Source organism: Astyanax mexicanus, chromosome 13, assembly GCF_023375975.1.
Source record: "Astyanax mexicanus isolate ESR-SI-001 chromosome 13, AstMex3_surface, whole genome shotgun sequence".
Lineage (NCBI taxonomy): Eukaryota > Metazoa > Chordata > Actinopteri > Characiformes > Acestrorhamphidae > Astyanax > Astyanax mexicanus.
Window position 1 is genome coordinate 25,924,273 of NC_064420.1, and position 22,699 is coordinate 25,946,971.

Genomic DNA, 22,699 nt, shown 5'->3' on the forward strand with positions numbered 1-22,699 from the left:
GTACTGAAGTTACCAAGCGATGACGTGTTTTTAATGTGTTATTTTGTCTCATTCTTTCTGCATTATACCTCTGAAGGTATGCAGAAGTAAAAGGTTGACATTGTTGCATTTTTCATTAAAAACATTCTCAGGCCAGTCCAGTACCCAGTCCCTTCTTTTTCCACAGCCATGCCTTGTGTAATGTGTGTAGCACATGGTTTTGCATTGTCTTGTTGAAAAATGAAAGTACTTTTCTACAATAATGGCGCATCACGTAATTGTACAGACACAACCCCATACCATATCACAGGGGTGTCCAAACTGTGAGGTATTTTATAAATAAAATTAACGTTGGCCCGCTTTTAAGCAGGTTTTTATAATGTGAGATTTGAATTTTGAACGCTAGGTGTCGCTATCACAAAAACCCAATCTAAAATGCTCCTTATCTCCTTTCCTGCTTACATTAATGTTCCTGAGCTTTTGGGAGAACATGGCGACTCCAAAAAAAAAGGATCAGAGGAAAGTGTTTATGTTTAATTTGTCAGAAATCAGTTGCTGTAATGAAGGAGTATATTATTAAGAGACATTATGAAACAAAACACCAATTTGAAATTTTTTTTTTTACAACACTGTCAAAAAAAGATATACATAAATTAACTCAAGTAAAGTTATCTGTAAATGATAGTAATTAATAAAATGTATTCTTATAAGTAGTATATATCATTATTTGTTTTATTACAGAGTCTGTGGCCCATTACTGCACATACTGTATATTTCTCCTTCTGGCCTCCAGCAAGAAAAGTTTGGACTCTCCTGCCATAGCAGACTCTGGCTTTTTGAACTTGTGGCTGATAACAGTCTGGATGGTCCATTTTTGGTCTTTGGTTCAAAACTCATGGTGTCCATTTCTTTCTAAACAGATCTGAAAAACGAATTATTCTGAGCACAATAAACTTTTTCACTAATTGACGATCCATTCCTGATGCCTTCAAGTGATATCCAGCGTAGGCTAGGTTGCCCTTACACTTTATGTACTGAAATCCTTCCTGGTTCTTTAAATTTCTTTATATTTTGTACAGTAGGGGAAGAAATATTTATCTTTTGACAAATAATAAAACTAATTATTACAAATTTGTTACATATTTGTTAATGGAGATCATCTGCATTCTTGGGTGTAAAGGTATTTGCTAGTGTGGTTACTATGTCAGGACCTGGGATATTTCAGGAGGTTACTGAGGTGTCACTAAATGGGTGCTAGCAGTGGCGTTAAGTGAATATAGTGGGCACCCCTTCTGCAACCACCCACCCATATTCTTGTGAATTAGTTTCACATTGAAGGACAGCCTTTAAAAGGGCTTTTTAATATAATATGACACAATATCTGTATTATTTGCAGTCACAATTCCATGATAGTTAGCTAACTAATGAACTAACCAGCATGAGCCCCGTTTATGACTAAGAAACGTGTAACACCTTCAACACACCGCTAAGAAGGGGTTATACAGCCATGGTCCCGCCCCCAGAGTGAAAATCATGAATCTGATTGGTTAGATTGTCCTGCGACTTTGCTAACAGACTCACTACGACACCCTTCTCAAAATCAAGAGAAGGGGCACGCAGACACTGGGGCAGAAGCCTTTTTAAAAGCTTTGATTGGTTAAAACCGCTGTCAGTCAGACAAGAGTCCTTTAGCAAATAAAAAACACAGACTAATGCTTTGAATTAGTTGCTGTTTTTTTTTAGTTAATTTATAAAATAAATTCTTACACTTACAATAGTTATGATATATATTTCCTGATTAAAAATTATGTAATTATTTACATGCATTTATTGTCACCCCTTTTCTGAAGACTTAGAACACACCACTGGGTGCTAGTGTATTTCATATGGTTGCTAAGGTGTTGCTAAGATGTTGCTGTGGTACCCCACAAAACTTTTTTTTGCACAATTTGAGAACACCAGTTGTACTTTATATTATTTTTATATTATAAATACTTCCATCTTTATTCCATCAAATAAAGAAGTATAGAGATTTTTTTTGCTTCTCCTGAGACTGACTAAACCACCCGCTCTGCCAGTACACACACACACACACACACACACACACACACACACACACACACACACACACACACACACACACACACTTTGCATATAAACAAAGGCGAGAAGCAGACTCTCGGCCTCCACTGCAGCCTCACACAACAATAACACTCCTCTTCATCCACTGTCAAACACAGCCAATAACCAAAACACACCTGAACACCTGAACACACCCTGCTCCGTCTGCTCACAACACATCCAGCTTCAGATCTGCTCTGAGTAAAACATCTCCAAAAACAATGCCAGTTCTGTCCTCACCAAGGGTTAAGGTGCTTAGCGTGGGGAATGTGGAAGCAGTTCCGGGTCTGGAGGAGCAGACTGGGGGAGGAAACAGAGCGGAATATCGGAAGGAGCGGAAACACTGAAAGCGCAGTTGACCTCTGACCTTCCTCATGCAAACGTCCGTCTTAATCAGCATGCTTTTCCCCCAAGCAGAGAAACAGGAACACTGGAGAGATCTAGAAAATAGCAGCAGCAGATTGCAAATAAGATTAAACCAAATTATTGAAGAACACATTTATTTTCATCAGTACTGATTGGTTTATTCTTTTCTATTTAATTTTATAAGTAGTGAAGAGTAGTGTTGAGTTGTGTATTTTAATACTCGTCTCGTAGTGTAGTAGTGATGCGTTTATTCAGGAGGTTAGTAATAATATCTGATTCTGACTGGATTTAACCAGTATTTTAGTATTACTATAGATTAGTCACTTGTTCATTCAGTATTTGATAAGTAGTATTGAGGAGGGTTTCAAAACCTGTTGACTACAGACAACCAGTGAGCCGTGAAGCACCTTCTAGTGGTGTGCAGGCCCGTCCTCAACAGGGGACAATAATTAGTAGCGGGCCACTAACAGCACTCTAAAAATCATAAAAGTACTGTATGTGAGTAAGTGAAAAAAATTTTTTTTAGCATAAATAAAAATCACAGATTTAAGATTCAAAGAGTTTATTATTATGTGCACAGTAGAAAACAAGTTTCCTCGAACAATGAAATTCTTTCTTTGCTCCTCGCCAAGTATGCTGCATAAAGATAAAAGAAGAAAATATACAATAAAGCAAGAAATAACAAACTAACTAAATATAAATATTAAATTGGTGTTACATTTTCATCCAGAATGAAAATATATACATGATAACAGTAATGTGTTGTGGATATTATTTACTATATAATTTTATTATTTACTATATTATTTAAGTTAGTACATGATTATCTACAGAAGTGAAATATGAAAGTGCAAAAAGTTCATTAGTGCAATTGTAACATTTTTATAATTGCACTATTGACTATTTTATAACAGGATTAATCATGTTCAAACTACAAACATTTAAAAAATAGTGACTGAAATGCATAAACAAAACAAACAGAAGAATTAACCCAAGTTAACTCAAATAAAACATCATCAGTTTAAAACAATGCAGTTGCCTAATGTAGACAATTACCTGACTACAGATAAAGAAGCGTTTTAAACAAAGAAATTAAACAAAGAAAAAATCACAAGTGACAGAAAAAAAATGGCAAAAAGCAAAGAAAAATGTTGTTATCTTGTCTACCAGTATACTTTCTACTTAAACACAGGTGGGGCGTGATGTGGCAAAGGTTGAGAGCCCCTGATATAGAGCAATGCAGGGTTCATTCAGTATTTTTTAATAGTATATAAAGAACTAATGAGCTTTTTTTACTTAAAAAAAAGTATTTTATTATTAATATATTGAGTAGTGATAGGTTAAATCAATATTTTATTAATAGCATATTCAGTGGTTTACTAATAATATTTCAGTTAAGATGTGTTTGTTCTGTATTTTATCAGTAGTACAGAGAAGTGAAGGATTCCTATTAATATCATTGTTTAGTCGTAGTATAAAACAGCATTAACTTTTTTGTGTTTATGTATTTTAATATTAATTAGTATTTATTAGTACTGATTGGTTTAATCAGAATGTTATCAGTAAAATATATATACTGAATATTGTCTTATTCAGTATTCTAATATTAAAGTATTGAATATTGATGGGTTTAATCAGTTATAATGTTATAAGTGGTGTTGATTAGTGAGGCTTAATTACTATTTTTATATAGATATAGATCATAAAAAGCTATAGAGTAGGCATGGGCTTTTCAGTATTTTATCATTAATGTTTTGTGTAGTCATGGATTGAGTTAGTATTGAATAACTAATAAAATAGTTGGTTTGTGTGGTGTGTTAGTATTAGTATAGTGTAATAATGGTAATACACAGTAGTTTATTATTTGAATGTTTTGAGAATTATAGAATGTTTAAGAATGTTTATACTGGTACTGTCATTTCCTCTTTAATCCCCCATCACTATTGCACTATTGTCTTGTGTCTCTTGTCTCGTGTATGTCTAAATCTGTGAGCTAGTTGTATTGGACATTTAGTGTATCTTTTTTTATAATTTTTAATTTTATTTTGCTGTACTTGCTGTATCTTTTGTGAAGGAGATTAAAGTAATTTCCAACATAAAACTTTGTATGTCTTGTACAGATGCAATACTGACTATAAAACTATTTGACTTGACTTGATTATTGGGTTTAATTAATATTATATGAGTAGTATAGAGTTGTGGGGTGTATACAGTATATTATTATTACTAATATATTGAATATTGATTAGATGGTGAAACACATTCAGAGTCATTCAGTATTAATATACAGTAGACAAATTGGACAAGTGAACATATTCTGGATTGTATTATTAATGTGTTAGTGTGTTAATCAGTTTGTTATGAGTAGCATAGAGAGGTGAGGGGTTTTAGAGTATTTTAGTAGTAGTAAAGAGTTGAAGAGTAGAACTGGACCTAATCACTATGTTTATTTTTTATTATTATTAATATGTACAGCTCTGGAAAAAAGGTAAGAGACCACTTCAGTTCCTAAATCAGTTTCAGTTGTCATTTAGAGCAGTTTAACTGCAGTTAAGCTTGATTTTATGGCTTGTGATCATCCATCTTCCCCTTGATTATATTCCAGAGGTTTTTAATTTAGTAAAATCAAAGAAACTTTAAGTGATCTCTTCTTTTTTTAGAGCTGTATATTTGATGTTTTTGTAATGTAGTCCACCTGCACTACACGGGGGTGTTATTATCTGCTCTCAGGTGTGGAAACGCTGACTGTATGCAGGTGGATGGTCAGCAGTGGGGCTTCATGCTGGGACTGAACTGTGAGATTCAGGCTCGGACATGCCGCTCGCACTTCCCTTAACTTTCTGACAACTACCTGTGTAGAGCGCGCGGGCTTTCACACCTGGATAACAAAAAAGCGCGAGCGGCGTGAAGCTCCCACAGGAGGGGGGCACAGGGACAGGGGGGTTCACGCCTTTAAACTAAAGACCATTTAACTGTATGACACTTGAGGAACGAAGGGTTTTAATCCCACAGTCTGTGAGAAAAGAAGGAGGGTTTTTGGGCGCCTCGCCGAGTTCCTGTGAGATTAAAACAAAACCTGACGGCCTTTAAAGTTTCTAAAGCTGGAAAAAAAATCCCCTCAGAACACAGTCTCACTCACCAACCCACGCCGGCTAACAGGCTACAGTTAATAAACCTCGCAGTGTACTGTCTAAACATTAGCTGGCAGACTAAAGCTATAACTCTACACTGTTATACATAAACATCAGCTAGCGGAAGATAAATGTATCTAACTAACTAACGAAATTAGCAGCAAAGCTAAACCGTGGAGACTAATAAACTACACATAGATAGCAGCTAAAACTTGCCCTACAATGACCACAGTTTCATATTTAAACATGACAAAGTAGAAAAACTAAAACTAAAAAACAGCACATAATTCTTAGTTAAATCTGAGTTGAACTATATATAGCACAAGTAACTACAGCTGAAGCTAAAACTATGAATATACCCTGCAGTGTGATACTACAGTGAATATAGGCTAATCATTTGCAACCTGCTAGCTAGCTAACTAGCTGTAAGCTAAACTACTATAACTACTATACTGTTACTACTATAATATATATATAGTATATACTATACTATATAACTACTAATGACATATACACCTAATAAAACCTATACTTAGCATTATCTAAACATGCAAAGCCCATAAAAATATCAGTATTAATAAAATTAAAGACATAAAGCTTTCCCTCATTTTCCTTTTTTTCTGAAATTAAAAAATATATAATTATAGAGTCACTGATATTACAGCTATCTTCCCAATGTTTAGCTAAATATATCCCTCTGAACTAAGAAAAACAAATTTAAAATCAAGGAGATTTCTACATGTCCTAATATTGTTTTTTTTTTTTCCTACCCTGATGTGAAATCATAAGCTAAGATCTGGAAATTTCTGTAAAATGGCATTGGCTAAAAGAGTTTAGTTAAATAAGAGGTTAATAAAATATCACAAAAAGGCTACATCTATTAAACATAAACGGCAATTAGTTATAGAAATGTAATAAATAATTTGCAATAATCAGGGTGTAAAAACGCAGCAGGTTAAAGCTATAAAAACGCATTGCAGTAGAATGCTAAAGCTAATGCGCTTATGCTGGTGTGCAGCTATAAGGAGGTTGGGCTGATTTATAAACATTAGAAGCGAATTTCACTTTCAACAGTTTAATTCTCCAGATCTTCCCTCTGAATGAGGTGAATTGGCTGCAGATGGCTCGGTGGGATTAGAGTTAACTCTTAATCCGGCTCGCTGGGGTTTCCTCAGATGAGAAAGTCTAAAACTGTAACAACAAAGAGCAGATTTGAGGAGATTTTTGAGGAGCTGCTTTCTGGCTGAGATTCAATGAGGCTGTTCGACTGCTGCTGTTAAAGAGGCTAATCAGCAGACTAGGGGTTGTGTGAGAGAGAGGGTGTGTGTTTGTGAGTGTGTGAGACAGAGAGAGAGAGAGAGAGAGAGAGAGAGAGAGAGAGAGAGAGAGAGAGAGCTTCTGTTGGTGATGAATTGGGCAGTATGACGGACAGTGAGCAGATCTTTTGCCCACCCTGAGGGGTAAAAGGCTGCAAGGGGCAGCGGCGGGGCAGGAGCCCCTGTGCGCGCTCAGCGTGATCGATGAGGCTCATTGATTAATCGATAACTAAAACTAAACATCGGTGCTGCGGTGAGGAGGTCAAACCTCTTTAAGACTGAGCCAAAGACAAACTACCTTCTGCCAAAGATCATCACCCCATACACACTGATTCACCTGAGTGAGAGAGAGAGAGAGAGAGAGAGAGAGAGAGAGAGAGAGAGAGAGAGAGAGGAAGAGAGATGGCAGAAAGAAAGGTGAAAATGTGAGAGACAGAAAGAAAAAATATGGAAATAGATAGATAACAGGGAAAAAATGGAAAAATATTAGGATGAGAGATAGGAAGAAAGAAAGGTAAAATAGTAGGATGAGAAAGAGAGAAAAACAAAGATATGGAGAGAGATAGCAGAATAGCAGAAAGAAAGGTAAAAATAGGATGTGTCAGAGAGAGACAAAGATACATGGAGAATGATAATTATCAGAAAGGAAGGTAAACAGTAAAATGAGAGAGAGAGAGAGATGAAACATGAAAGATATATGGCAGAAAGAAAATTAGACAATAGTAGGATGAGAGAGAATGGTATAAAGAGATGGGTTATAGATGGGTAGAGAGAGAGAGAGAGAGAGAGAGAGAGAGAGAGAGAGAGAGAGAGAGAGAGAGAGAGAGACAAAGAGATACATGGCAGAAAGGTAAAAATATGAGAGAGAGAGAGAGAAACAGAGAGATATATAACAGAAAGAAAGGAAAAATAGTAGAATGAGAGAAAGATGCAGAAAGAAAAGTAAAAATAGTCAAATGAGAAAGAGAGAGTAAGAGAACGTACAGTAAGAGATGGCAGTAAGAAAACTAAAAATAGTAGGATGAGAGAGGGTATAAAGGGGATATTTAAGGGGTATAAAGAGATGAATTAGAGTATGTATTTTTGTGAAATGAATTAAACAACTTGGAACAGAGAAAGGGAGAGCGGGAGCTCTTAGGTGTGAATAATCTATAGACACTATAGAAACTGTATATAATGAGAAGGTTAATGGGAGGAACCCACTGTCCCACTGTGTATTCTGTGTCTACAGAGAGTCAGTGTGAGTTTCAGGTGTTATTATACAGGTACTGGCAACCCAGTTTCACTCATTTACATCAATGAACAAGTGACCATTACCTCTATATAGTAATAATATTATAATAATTTTTAAAATGCAAAAACTGGCTCTCATTTAAATTGTTAATTCCACCTTAAATGGTGCAGCGGTTATGTTCTCGCGTATTTGTTCTGTTTTTGTTTAAACTACCATTATTATTGTCATAAATACAACTAACATTTATAAAACTGCATCTGTAATGTATAAAATATTTTGAATATACTTAGAAAGAATATACAAATGTACCCATATTCCCATAATCCAATTTCCCTAACATCCCAGTCCCATATTAAATCTACTGTTTTTAGAACATATTGTTGATGATCAAATTTCACATTTCACGTAAATATGAGATTTTAGGTTTTAAACAGGAAATAGGTTGCCTCCCATACCTCCCATGTATTGTTAGGTATATTTTGCACAAATAAACTGCTTACAATTGTTTGCGTTAAATGCAATTTAAGTTTTGGAGTATACAAATGAATGAACACCAGTTTTAAACAATTTGAAACATTGGAAAATGGATTGCCACTAACTTGTTAATTCTCCTAAAGTGTTTAAGTAGTGTTTATATCAGAATCAAATCGGGTTTCTTCACTTTTATAAAAGTCTTTTGTTGCTTTTGAAGCTTTTTCTTCATTAATCCAGTTAAACTAATCCTGTATTGATGTTCATCCACCCAAACCAGCCAATAAGAAGCGAGAAGGCGGGAAAAGTTTCGGGAGGGGAATGTAGGCGGGGCTTCGACCATACCGGGCGGAGTGTGGGATTGAGTGGGCGGGGTCTGTGCAGTGTGGGATTCTCTCGAGCAACGACCCCTGTGTGTCTCGCGCAGGGAGCAGTAGTGAACGCACGCGAGGGGACGTACAAAGTTGGAAGTGCGCGAGGAAAACTTTTTGTTTAGTTGTTTGTTTTTCACTTTCTTTGCTCGTTTTACTCGTATTGTCTCGCCGGTTTGGTTTAAGGAGCGCGCGGAGTGAAGACAGAAATATCTGATACTATTGGAGTTTTTTGGAAGCCGCGAGGACAGAGAGAGTGTGTGAGACAGTTGGAGTGTGTGTGTGCGTGAGTGTGTGTTCGCGTGCAGAGGGGTATCTGGTATCGATCTGACTCACCGGAGCAGCGCGAGGACACGCAGAAAACTCAAACAAACCTAAACAACAACTACAAACAAACAAATAAACAAACACAGCAGCAGCAGCGGACGCGCGGAGTTTACGGTTTCCTGTGCATGGAGCGCGAGACTGATCGATGAGGACGGAGGGGCGCGCGGAGCTCCGGCCCAGCTGACAGCGCGCGGACCGTACTGGGACCCTCTAAACAAACAAAAAACAAATAACTGAATAACTAAAGTCGTGATCAGAGGAGGAGATGGAGCGATGGAGTGTGTTCAGCGTGTTTACCGTGTTCTGCTGCTTCACCCTCACCACACTGACCACTGCAGAGGAGGGTGAGTATCACCGATTATTACTGATTATTAACGCCGATTAATCGATTATTAATCAATACGACACGATTATCTGCGGATGCTTATGAGAAAAGAGAGACTATGAACCTTTTAAACATCGTAAATCTCAGCTATGCTGGATAGTGGACACGTATTCTAGCCAAAATATAATACAACTAAATATAATAATATTATTAATAAAAAAAAAACAATAATAGTAATACAAATAATAAAACTTAATAAGAACAAATTGTAAATGTAGTATATACACTGCTACTTAATAATAATAAGCATAATAAAACTTTCAAACTTGTAAAGATCTAACATCTTAGTAATAATAATAATAATAATAATAATAATAATAATAATAATAATGATATACTACTTTAAATTGTACACTTCAAATTTCCCACTAGGATTAATAAACTAATCTATCTATCTATCTATCTATCTATCTATCTATCTATCTATCTATCTATCTATCTATCTATCTATCACTGTTACTTAATAATAATAAGCATAATAAAACTTTAAAACTTTTAAATATCTTAATAATAATAATAATAATAATAATAATAATATACTTTAAATTGTACACTTCAAATTTCCCTTTGGGTATACATAATCTTTTACACTATTACCTAATATTAATAAATCAGTCACATATTTTAGTTTAATAATATATTAATAATGATATACTGTACTATATATTATATAGTGTTAAGGCAACTTTTTATTTTTTATTTTCCATCTTTAGCAAGTTCTCCATCATAGATTTAACCAGTCTAGATTTAACAATTTACGAATTAATGTATTCAACCCATTCTATATATAGAAGCTTTGCAGTAACTAACATTTTAATAAACACTACTTATTGATTACTGATCTCTTCTTTTTTATAGTAAAACTCTTTTATTAGGTTAAAACTAGGTAGACCCACAGCCTTGAAGGGAAAAGCATCCTTGAATAACGTATTATAGTTCTAATAAATTGTAATTTTAGTTGTTTTATTTGGAAGATATTTTGGTGCTAGTAGATTTTTGGTTTTAGCTTTATTTTTTATGTGCAGAATAGTTTCATCAGGTTGTCATTTTTTTTTGTTATAAAGAAGCAATTAATTTTTTTGTATATTACTAAACACACAGACTTTTCTCACACAAACTTGCACACAAACGTGCTCTTTTTCTGATATACACTTTTAAACTTTATTATATTGGATCGAACATCTGCAGAACACTGGGTTTTACTGCTCGAGTCAAAAGTTCTAACTTGCTGTGTGAAACTCCACTCTTCTGCAAGTAGATTCTGCAAGATTTTCTGAATGGGCCCTGTCGTAGGGAAAGGGGTTCTTTTCATTTTGTAACAGTAGAAGAAACACATTTGATCAATGAAGAATAGATTTAAAAAATCTTTAAAACACCCATGAAAACAATGGAACAATGTAAGCATCTGATTCACGTAAAGAAACCCAGATAAAAAGCAAAATCAAACCATTAATGGAAATGTAAGTCTGCGAGGATGGTGCCACAAGGCTGAAATTGACTTCTTACATGAATGATCTATTCCACCTTAAATGGCGCAGCTGTTACATTCTTACGCTTTGGGCGCCAGAATGTAACAGCTGCTCCATTTAAGGTAGAATATGAATAAGAGCTCTGCAAGAGTTTAAGTGTGTTCAGTTTTTTATGTTTGTGTTTTGTTTACGAAACTACCACCACCATGTATGAAAGATCACTTTACACCTTATTTGAGGTGGAATGGAAAACCGAAGAATCTGCACTTAATGTTGACGAATTGAAAATAGAGGTTTCTCAAGTGTTCTTTAATATAGACAGCACTTCTATATGGAACTGTAACAATTGAAATAACAATTTGAGTGCAAAAAACAATTATTTTATGGGCGCACAGAACAGTTCTTTATTAAACTTCAGAACGGCAGAACGTTGGGTTTATCGCATCGGATGGAAGAGCTGTGGAGCTTAGCTCAAAAATGGATGTTGGCCCTGTACGAACCACTGTTTAGTCTATCTAAAGAACTTTAAACAGAAGGTTTTTAACGAGAACCTGAAAAATGAGGTGTAAGGTATATAATGTATGTCCGAGTTGAATACAGTGAATTGGCCAAACAGGAAAAGTGTGTGTTCAATTCCGTGATTAATTGTTTATTCACTGACTTACATTTAACTGCCTTTTATAGCAGCTAAGAGTCTTTTATTTCTTGTTTGGGGATTTCTACCCATTTTTCCTGCTAAGGTTTCTAGTTCTGTGAGATTTTTGGCCGCCTTTGCTCCCCTGCTCTTTTGAGGTCTATCCGCAGATGTTCAGGGATGTGTAGGTCAGGAACTTTGAGGGCCATGGCAAAACCTTTAGCTTGATCCACTTGAGCGGGACCATATTGTATTTCGAGGTGAATCAGATCTTTAAGTAAGCAGCCAGATGTTCTAGTACCCACTAAAATGTCCAGTCTCTGGCCTGATCTAGTTCTAGGATTCAATTCAGTTTAATGTGACTAGTCTTGTATTTCCATAACTTATTTTCCAGTTAGAAGTCTGATGCTGAACCAAACCAGTCCAATGATCCAATCAATTATCTGCTGTTTAGTGTATGTTTCAGTAAACAGTCTGATATTCCAACAGCTATCCGCTGTTGATATTTTAGTGACTAACCAGTCTGTCATTCCATTAACAGGTCTGATGTTCCACTACCCAGTCTAATCATTCAAATCATTAGTCTTTTATTTCAATAAATAGTTGGCTGTTCCAGTAAACAGATTTTAGGGCCAGTGACTGGTCTAAATTCCAGTAACTAGTCTGATGTTTTACTAGCCAGTCCAATAGGGCTGGGCGATATGGCCCTAAAATAATATCACGATATTTCATAGTATTTTCACGATAGTCATACTCTTGGCAATAGGACAAAACACTAAATTAAAAAAAAATTTTAAGAATACACTACTGCAACAAATGAAAAATGTATTTTATTATTGCATACAATATGATATGGCACACTCCCTAACTGATATATTAAAAAATACAAGATTTTATTCCAGAATTGTAACAGAAGTTTCTGATTCAGAATGTTATGATACTAATAATGCACTCCACATATCTCTATATATCCAGGATTCAAGTTATATAAATTATACTGGACAAATATAATCTGTCTCTAGTAGATTTATAAAATAACTCCATATATTGATCTGATGCTTCAGTGACTGGTCTGATATTCCAGTAACTAGTCTGGTGTCCCACTAGCCAGTCTAATGTTCCAGTAAGTGATCAAATGTTTCAGTAACTGGCCTGATATTTCAGTGACTGGGTTCTGATGTTCCAGTAAACGGTCTGATGTTCCATTCAGTAGTCAGTGAACGCTGTGCAATGTGAGGCTCATAACCGATTTGAGGCTCGTAACCAATCCCAGCTGTTCCGAGGGAGGTTCTGGAAGGTTTTGGGTGAATCATCGTGAGCTCAAACGAATGTAAATGATTCTGGTTAAAATAAAGCAGACCCGTCTTTAATCAGCTCACATTCCCAGTTCCCCAGTGCGTTCCTAATAAACCGCAGGGAAGTGCAGTCTTCTCCCAGTGTTCATTAGTGTGTACCAGGGTGTATTAATGGCGTACCAGTGCGTATGAGTGTGTAGCTATGTTTATTAGCGTGTAGCAGTATGTATTAGCGAGTATCAGGGCCTATTAGTGTGTATACATGTTTACTCTCTTTCACTCTCTCTCTTCTGGTGTTATGGTAGTTTAGTGTTAAATGATTTTTCTAAATCATTTTAATTCCATGCTGCTGTGTCTCCTGCTGTGCTTTTATTTTGTGTGTGTGTGTGTGTGTCATCGTGTAGTTGTCCTGTTCGTGGTTATAAGAGTGACGGATAGATCGTAATTCCACATTTCACACTGAGCCTGTCAGAGCCAATCAGCTTCAAAACTAACCAATCATAGGAAAGCGAATCGGTCAATCACTACCAAAACTAGGGGTGGTCAATATGGCCCTAAAATATTATCATGATGTTTCACTGTATTTACACGAGAACGATACTCTTGGCGATATGACAAAACACTGAATTACAAAAAAACATATTTCAAGAATACACTACTGCAACAAAATGAAAATTTGATTTTATAATTGCACACCTCTAACTGAGATATTAAAAAATATATATTTTTTCAGATTTGTAACAGAAGTCAATTATCCAAAATCCCCAAATCCAGGATTAAAGTAAAATAAATGATACTGAACAGATATAATCTTTAGTAGATATAAAATGGAAAACGAGAACAGTGTGAATTTTTCTTTTGATAAAAACAGCAAAAAATTAGGACCCTGATGTGATAATTACAGTTAAAGTAAGAGCTAATGGACCAATCACAGTCACAGCTAACCAACCTGTCCTACCAAGGGCTAACCAATCAGTCACAACCCAAAAATAACCTGCATCCCTGCCAGAACTAACCAGCCAATCACAGTCAGAGCTAAGAAATGGTTGTTAACTAGCAAATGTACTGTATTTACTGGAGTTTAGTGGCTCCCTCTTCACACAGTGTGTGCTTCATCAGCTGGAGTAAAAACCTCATTTAGTCTGAGTGTGGAGGTCAGTACTTCTCATCAGAGGGATCCCCCCACTATCACTGATCTTTCTGTGTGTGTGTGTGTGTGCAGATTTAAGCTCTATATTTTTTTATACAGTGTAAATAAACACAGCCACAGTTCTGTGCGAGACGGATGTGTGGAGTGTAAACTCAAGAGCCCTCTACACATAAAATACCGCACAGTAATGACATCGCACACACACACTTACTAAGAATCTTTATTAAAGTTCTGATTTACTCCCACATATTAAAGAGATACGCTGATGTTTTATGATCAATAAAACAGCCTGTGTTATCAGTTTGTTATCAGCAATTAATCACACTGATGATTTCATTACATTACATTTATCTGTCAGCTCAGTTGATAAACACTTAGATTAAAAGTGCTGATTGAGGTGATTTACTGAGGTGTTTGGTTTTGCAAGCAGTTCTAAATGGTTGTATTATGTGGTTTGTGTTATAGCTTTAGAAACGTATGAAAGCGAATAGGGTTACAAGATACTGGGGAAACATTTTGCGATGTTTTTTAGTCAGACTGTTCTTTAGTACACTCTAAGAAATATAAGTACAGATTTGTACTTAAAAGAGTACAAAGCTTGTCGCTGGGGCTGTACCTTATATTGAGGCACAAAAAAGTACCTTTCAGTGAAAGTCCTTTTTTGTACCCATGGTTTTTGTGGCAGTAAAGATCATAAAGATTATAAACATTATCATCAACTGAATATGGCTCAAAAACTTGATGATACAAAATTGTCTGGCTTTCAAATAAAAAATGTGCAATTTAAATATATATTGTTCATTAGTACAGTGATACAGAATACTGAATGTACCCTTTGGCTGGTTAAATGGTACAAATTTGTACTTATTGCTGTTAGAAATGACTTTGTACTTCAGAGGGAACAAATCTGACCCCGTAAAGACCAATATTGTACCTTTGAGGGTACAACTATAAAGAGTGTACCTTCGAGTACAAAAAAGTACTCATATCGTACCTCTGTTTTTTAGAGTGTATGGCTTTCATTTATAGAACTTTTTTAGAATGAGTGTGACTGTTCTTTATTAGGAGTGGTTTTATAACTATTCTTTAGTAAAAATGATAATTTGTAGGAATTTTCTTTGATAATGTAGTTCTTTTTTAGTGTGTTTTTTTTTATAATTAATTATCATGAATGCTTTTAGTAGGACTTTTCTTGTATGTGTATGTTTTTTTATTTGACTGTTGTCTAGTGTCTTTTTTTAGAGCTGTTTTCTTTTGTGGTTGTTCTTTACTGTGGTTATTTTGCAGTTTTTTAACTATTCTTTAGTATAAATGATCATTAGTAGGACTATTCTTTGGTCTTATTTGAGTGTGGATGTTCTTTGTTGAACAATTATTTAGCATGGACTTTTCTTGTAGGTGTCTGTTCTTTAATTTGACTGTTCCTAAGTATCTTTTTCTAGAACTGTTTTTTTTTTTTAATGATTGTTCTTTACCTTAGCTGTTCTGCAGTAAGTCTGATCTTCTTTCATATGACTGTTCTTTCATATGGGTTATAATGAAGTGCAGAGGGAAATTATTTCAGCCGCTTCAGATTTTTTGCTATCACTCCGAGTCAGGCCCAGAGTTTTTCCACATTTGTGTGTGTGTAATATTAAAAAGTACAGGAAATTATAAAGTCAATGACTTTATATTTATAATTAATGCACTCAGTATATCCAAGATTGGAGTAAAACTAATTACATTGAGCTGATATAATCAGCCTCTGGTAGATATGTCATGTAAAATGAGAACATATGTGTGAAAAAGTTTCCATTTATACTAAATCAAAAATTCTATTTGACATTGCGCATCCTGCGATGTGGCAAGGTCTTAGCACAGGGTGTAATGTACATTATTATGACTAATTACTGAGTTCCTTGTAACCGCCCCCAGGCGTGAGCTCACACAGGCCCGAGTGAAACCTCACACCTGGAGCGTGATCTTGTGGCGCTCCAGAGCAGAGTCTCAGAGACTGCTGTAAATGTTCCTCTGATTCAGAACTGAACTCCTTCAGGAACTTCATCAAAGCCTGTTTGATGTGTTTGCCCTCACACTCTCCTGTCCCTGCACACACTTCCCCTGTCAGGAGCGTGTGAAATGTGGAGTGCGAGTGTGAGCAAGGAAACGCCACAGTGAGCGCCGTGCAAAACGCATGCACAGCTTTGGCTGTTCTTTGGTTGAACTGTTCTTAAGTATGACAGTCTTACATATGACTGTTATTAAATGCGTCTGCATTCTTTAGTATAACTAAACATTAATAGGACTCTTATTTTGTAATGTAGGAGCTCTTTAAGTGCAATTGTCCTTTGTTATTATTTATTATTTAGATTATTTAGGTTTAAATGATTTAGAATTACTGCTTTAAGTAGGACTTTTATTCTATGTGCCTGCTCTTTAATGTGACTGTTCTTCAGTATATTTTTTTAGAAATGCCTTCTTGTATGGTTGTTCCTTACCGTAGCTGTTCTGCAGTAGGACTGTCCTATAGTATGGCTGTTCTTTAGTAGGACTGTTCTTTACCCTGGCTTTTCTTTAGTTGGGCAGTTTTTTTTAGTATGTCTGTTATTTAGCATTACTGTTCTTTATTAGAAGTGTTTTAATAACTATTTTTTAATATAACTGATCATTAGTAGAACTCTTCTTTGGTAATGGGGGTGTTCTATTAGTGTAGCTGTTTTTTGTTTAACAATTATTTTTGCATGCCTGCTTTTAGCAGGACTTTTCTTCTATGTGTCTGTTCTGTAATTTGACTGTTTTCTTGTATGCATGTTCTTTACATTGGCTGTTCTTTAGTCTGACTCTTCTTTAGTATGGCTTTCCTTTATAGAACATTTTTAGTATGACTGTTTTTAAGTAGGGCTGTTCTTTATTCGGAGTGGTTTTATAACTATTCTTTAAGTGTGTCTGTTCTTTGTTAAATAATTATTTAGAATGACTGCTTTTAGTAGGACTTTTATTCTGTGTATATGTTCTTTAATGTGACTGTTCTTTAGTGTCTTTTTCTAGAATTGTTTACTTGTATGGTTGTTGTTTACTGTAGCTGTTCTGCAGTAGGAGTTTTCTTTATTATGGCTTTTACTTCATAGGACATTTTTATTTGGAGTGTTTTATAAGTATTCTTTAGTTGGACTCTCCTTTGGTAATGTGGGTGTTCTATTAGAGTGTGGCTGTTCTTTGATAAACAATTATTTAGCATGAATGCTTTTAGTAGGACTTTCCTTCTATGTGCTTGTTCTTTAATTTAAATGTTTTCTAGTATCTTTTTTATAACAGTTCCCTGGAACGGGTTGTTCTTTACCTTTTTTCCTACGACTGTTCTTTCATATGGGTTATAATGACGTGCAGAGGGAAATGATTTTAGCCGCTGCTGATTTCTTGCTATCACTCTGAGTCAGGCCCAGAGTTTTTGCACATTTGTGTGTGTGTGTGAGAGAGAGAGAGAGAGAGAGAGAGAGAGAGGTTTTGGTCTAATCTGTTCAGGATGGGCACACACTCCTAGAAACCCACTGTTGGCCGTTAGCTGTGGTCAGTAGCACACAAACCTGCTCTCTGCTATTATTATTCAACAGCTTTAAACACACACTGTAACTCTCTCTCTCTCTCTCTCCCTCTCTGCTGCGTGTGCTGTTAGATGTGCTGAAGAGGCAAGGCCTGGATTTTAAACTGCAGAGAGAGAGAGAATAGGAAAATGACAGGATGAGATTATGTGTGAGAAACTCTGTGTATGTGTGTTGTAAAGTGTATGTGTGTGTGGAGGGGATTTACTCATGCATCTGTTGGAGTTGGAAAGTTATGAAGCTTTTTCGTTAATAGTGTGTGTGTGTGTGTGTGTGTGAGACAGAGACAGAGAGAGAGACACACGGAGAGAGCATTTGCTCTTTTTGTCCCTCTTGTGCTCCACTACTTTGAGTGACTTTTGAAATTTTGGCATTTTTGAGGAGAAAGCAGCTGTGTGTGTCTGTGTTTGTGTGTGTGTGTGTGTGTGTGGTGGCCGTCTGGTTTCCTGTGGTGTAAATGAGGTTCTGCTGCTCACAAATCCTGTTAAACCCATCCCTCTGTTCTCAGCGGAGAGAGAGGGCGAGAGAGCGAGAGAGAGAGATTAGCATTTAAAGTGACCTCTCTCTCCCCTGCTCTCCCGCTCTGTCCATTCTTAAAGTGAGGATTATCGTCTTAAAGAGTTAAACAGGCTCTCAGTAATCTCATAAAATCAGCCGAGGGCTCCCAGGTTCTCACACCAGCACTCAGCTTTATCATTACCCTCTTATAAACTCTCCATAACCCTCTTAAAAACATTACAACCCTATCATAACTCCACAAACCTCTTATAACAATTAAAAACTTATTATAACTAGCCATAACCCTCTCATTCTTATAACACTCTCAAAACACTTATAACCTTTTTATAACACCATAAATCTCGAATAAACATTATAACTTTATCATACTTCTCTTATAACTAGCCATAACCCTCTCTTAACCCTCTCACTTTTGTAACCCCATCCCCCGCCTCTCTAAAACCTTCATATTGCCCTCTTGAAACCTTTGGACAACCCTGTCATAACTCTCTCATAACCTGTGTGACCCTCTCATCACCCTAATAATGCTCCCATAACCCTTTCATAATCATTACAAATAAGTCATAGAACACTCTTATTTTCATAATAACATGTTATTTACTTTAAAAACACTTAAAACTCAACCATAACCGTAACACAACCCATAACACCCTCTAATTGCACTAAAACCTCTCATAATATTTGTAATTAAATCATAACTCTCTCTAATCACTAATTTATACCAGCACCCACCCTAATAACCCTATGATTCATCTCATAACCATCATGAACCTCTCATTGCACTAAGAACTCTCTCATAACCCTTTTACATCCCTTACAACTTAATCATAACCCGCTTATAACCCTTATAACTTCATTATAACCTGCTCATAACTCTTATAACTTCATCATAACTCACTCATAACTCTCACAACTTCATCATAACGCACTGATAACTCTTATAACTTATTAATAACCCTCTAATAACTCTTATAACTTCATCAGAACCTGCTCATAACTCTTATAACTTCATCATAATGCACTGATAACTCTTATAACTTATTAATAACCCTCTCATAACTCTTATAACTTCATCATAACCTGCTCATACCTTTTATAACTTCATCATAACTCACTGATAACTCATATAACTTATTAATAACCCTCTTATAACTTCATCATAACCTGCTCATACCTTTTATAACTTCATCATAACTCGCAGATAACTTTTATAACTTTATCTTATTTATAGTGATAATAGTCTTAATTTTTTTTTTTTTAGTAGTGCTTCAGCTTCAGATGCATTTCTGCACTCTTAAAACACAGAGACAACACACACACACACATACAGACACACACACACACACACACACATACCCACAAACATGTCTGCATCGTTACTGCATTGCTGTTCCCCTCACATGATGTTTTTTTCATATTTGTCATAATTTTCACACAAGACCCCATTCTATCCCTGTGTGTGTGAGAGAGAGTGTGTGTGTGAAGTGAAGTGTTAATTATGTGGAATCATTGGAACTTGTGAGTGTGTCAATCTCCCCTAGCCTGACTGCAACCTGACCTGCCCGTATGTGTGTGTGTGTGTGTGTGTGTGTGTGTGTGTGAGTTGGTGGTGATCGAAGGATAAGGGTTGTGGTCCATTACATTTAGATTAAACATCCCCAAGAAACACAGACACACACACACACACACACACACACACACACACACACACACACAGCTGTTTACATTACGTCTGTATAAGCAACCACAGGCATTTGCAAGTCAGGCTCCCAGAGACAGGAGTGTTTACTCTCAGTGTGTATGTGTGTGTGTGTGTGTGTGTGTGTGTGTTAGCTGAATGTTTGTCCTGTTGTCTGTCTGAGTGTGGAACCTTGTTATCCTCGTTATCCTTGCTAACCATGTTAGCCTCGTTAGTGTAATTATGATGAGAGCCAATTAGAAGTCCAGGTGCTGGGTGCTGTGGAATGTCTGCTGATTGGCTCTGATTGGTGAATTACTGCTGGATCCATCAACACTGACCTTCGGACACTGCCTGATTATGAAGGCGGGAAAAGTCACACTCTCCAACCAATCAGCAGCTTCCCTGAGGCAAGGAGTAGAGCTGACCTGATACCGGGATTTGGATTAAAAGTCCAAATAAATAGAAAGGGTCTTTTAAATCGTTTGCTTTTGACGTATTTAGAACAGGTATTGGTGCATCTGTGAAACTACCTCCACCATGTGTAGAAGATTAAGGTTTATTAAGGTTATTTTGCTGGAATTTGAAGTAATCCATGCACAAAAACGCTGTCATATACACCTTTCTGCACACATGTTGGCAACCCAGAGCGGGGTGCACGTAAACCTAGAATTTAATGGAGTTTTCTGGCTCATTTGCGAGGCATTCCCCACACAATTATGTTGTGTGTGTGGGTGGCTCTTTCAGCAGGTGTGTAAATGTTTTCTTTCTGCCAGGTTAGCAAACTTACAACGAGTGGAAGCAAACTGACCACAACTTCACCATGACGACAGACAGGACTGTAATTTTAGACAGGAAGTTTTGTTTGTTTGTGTTTATCTAGTTTATGATCAGTTTTCTGAGGCACAGTCACACACCTGAGTCACTTCAAACCTGTATTACACCACAGCATTCATGGTGAACACCACAAACATATCAATAAATAACTCATCAATAAATAAACACTTTAATATTGGCATAACATTAGGCAACAACACTTTTTTTTGTTTCATATATTACTAAGTTTTATCCCATTTTCTGCCCAATTTACAAGACCAATTACTCAACCCACTCATTAGGACTTCCCCTATCACTAGTCGTAGCCCAACACCAGAAGGGTGAAGACAAGCACATGCCTCCTCCAAAACATTTGATTCTGCAGCGCCTCTTTTCGAACTGCTGGTGATGTAGCGTAGCCGAGTAGCATCACAGCGTGTTTGGAGGAAAGCGCAGCAACTCGGTTCTGATACATCAGCTCACAGACGCCTTGTGCTGATCAACATCACACATTGGAGTGATGTAGGGAAAGAGTGCCATCTACCCAGCCAGAGGGAGCAAGGCAAGTTACATGAACGGGATTCGAACCAGCGATTCGAACTCCCAATAATCGTGGCAGCACCATAGTCCGCTGGAGCCGGCCAACAACAGTTTTTAACTGGTGTGTTTCTTTGACCTGTTGTTGGGTGGTAACCCGTGTTTGGCGATGGGTTTACATTGTCCTAAAGTTGGTTGTTAAGTGTTGTTTGTCAGTGGGCTTAGGTTAGCCTTGACATTAAGTGTTAAACAATGTTTGACCGGTGAGCCTAATTTGGCCTTAGGTTAGGTGTTCACCAGTGTTTGCTAGTGGGCTTAAGTTGCCTTGACATTAGGTGTTACCTAGTGTTTAAAGGTGAGCCTGATGTTAGCAAGAAATGAATATGTAACAGTACAAATTCAGAAAGTAAATAATGTATAATAAGGTTTTAAAGCATATTAAAAGTAAAAAAAAAAAGTAAAAAAAAAATATATATATATATATATATATATATATATATATATATATATATATATATATATATATATATATATATATATATATGTATATATATTTACATATACACCCCAGTATATCTAGTGAACACCACAGTATCCCCAATAAACACCTTGGTATTCACAATAAACATCTAAGTATCTGCAGTAAACATCTTACTATCAGCAGTAAACACCTGTATATTCCCTGTAAACACCTCAGTATTCCCAGTATACACCTGTGTATGTGTGTGTGTGTGTATGTGTGTGTGTGTGTGTGTTTGTGTATGTGTGTGTGTGCTGAAATTCATGTCTCGTCATGCTCTGTCAAAACTCCCTTTCCTCTACAGCACCACACACTCTTCTGTGTGTGTGTACACTTCTCTCCATCTCTGTAATTAGCGAGGGGGTGACTAGAGGAGTGTGTGTGTGTGTGTGGGTCTGGCAGGCTGAGCTGTAATTGTGCTGTTCCGCTCTACGGCCGCCCAGGAATGACTAGGAACACTGCCAGCGCACAGCATGTGTGTGTGTGTGTGTGTGTGTGTGTGTGTTGGTGTGTGTGTGTGTGTGTTGGTGTGTGTGAGCTAGTGAAGCATCAGTGAATGAAATCAAACTTCCCCTGATATTAATGAAGTACAAATTAAGCCAATACCAGTCTGTGCGTGTGTGTGTGCGTTTTAGTGTATTACCTTGGAGACAACTATGTCATAACTGATAACTATATGTCTTAGACTCATGACATCACCATCAGTCACCTCTGAAACAGCTGCACCATGTGTGTGTGTGAGTGTGTGTGTGTGTGTGTGTAATAAATGATGAGGTGATGGTCTGGGATCTTTGTTTGATTT

General features: G+C 36.5%; 2 protein-coding genes across 2 annotated transcripts in view; one reads left to right on the top strand and one right to left on the bottom strand.

The window, feature by feature from the left end:
* Nucleotides 1–22,699, bottom strand: part of LOC103037426 (C-reactive protein) — a 190,755-nt gene that overhangs the window by 107,038 nt on the left and 61,018 nt on the right. The gene's annotated exons all lie outside the window — the stretch shown is intronic.
* Nucleotides 9,022–22,699, top strand: part of ephb4b (eph receptor B4b) — a 36,978-nt gene continuing 23,300 nt past the window's right edge. Inside the window, exon 1 of the mRNA XM_049463183.1 lies at nt 9,022–9,660. Within this exon, the coding sequence (XP_049319140.1) occupies nt 9,582–9,660 (79 nt within the window). The 5' untranslated portion in view covers nt 9,022–9,581. The remainder of the gene's footprint in view (nt 9,661–22,699) is intronic.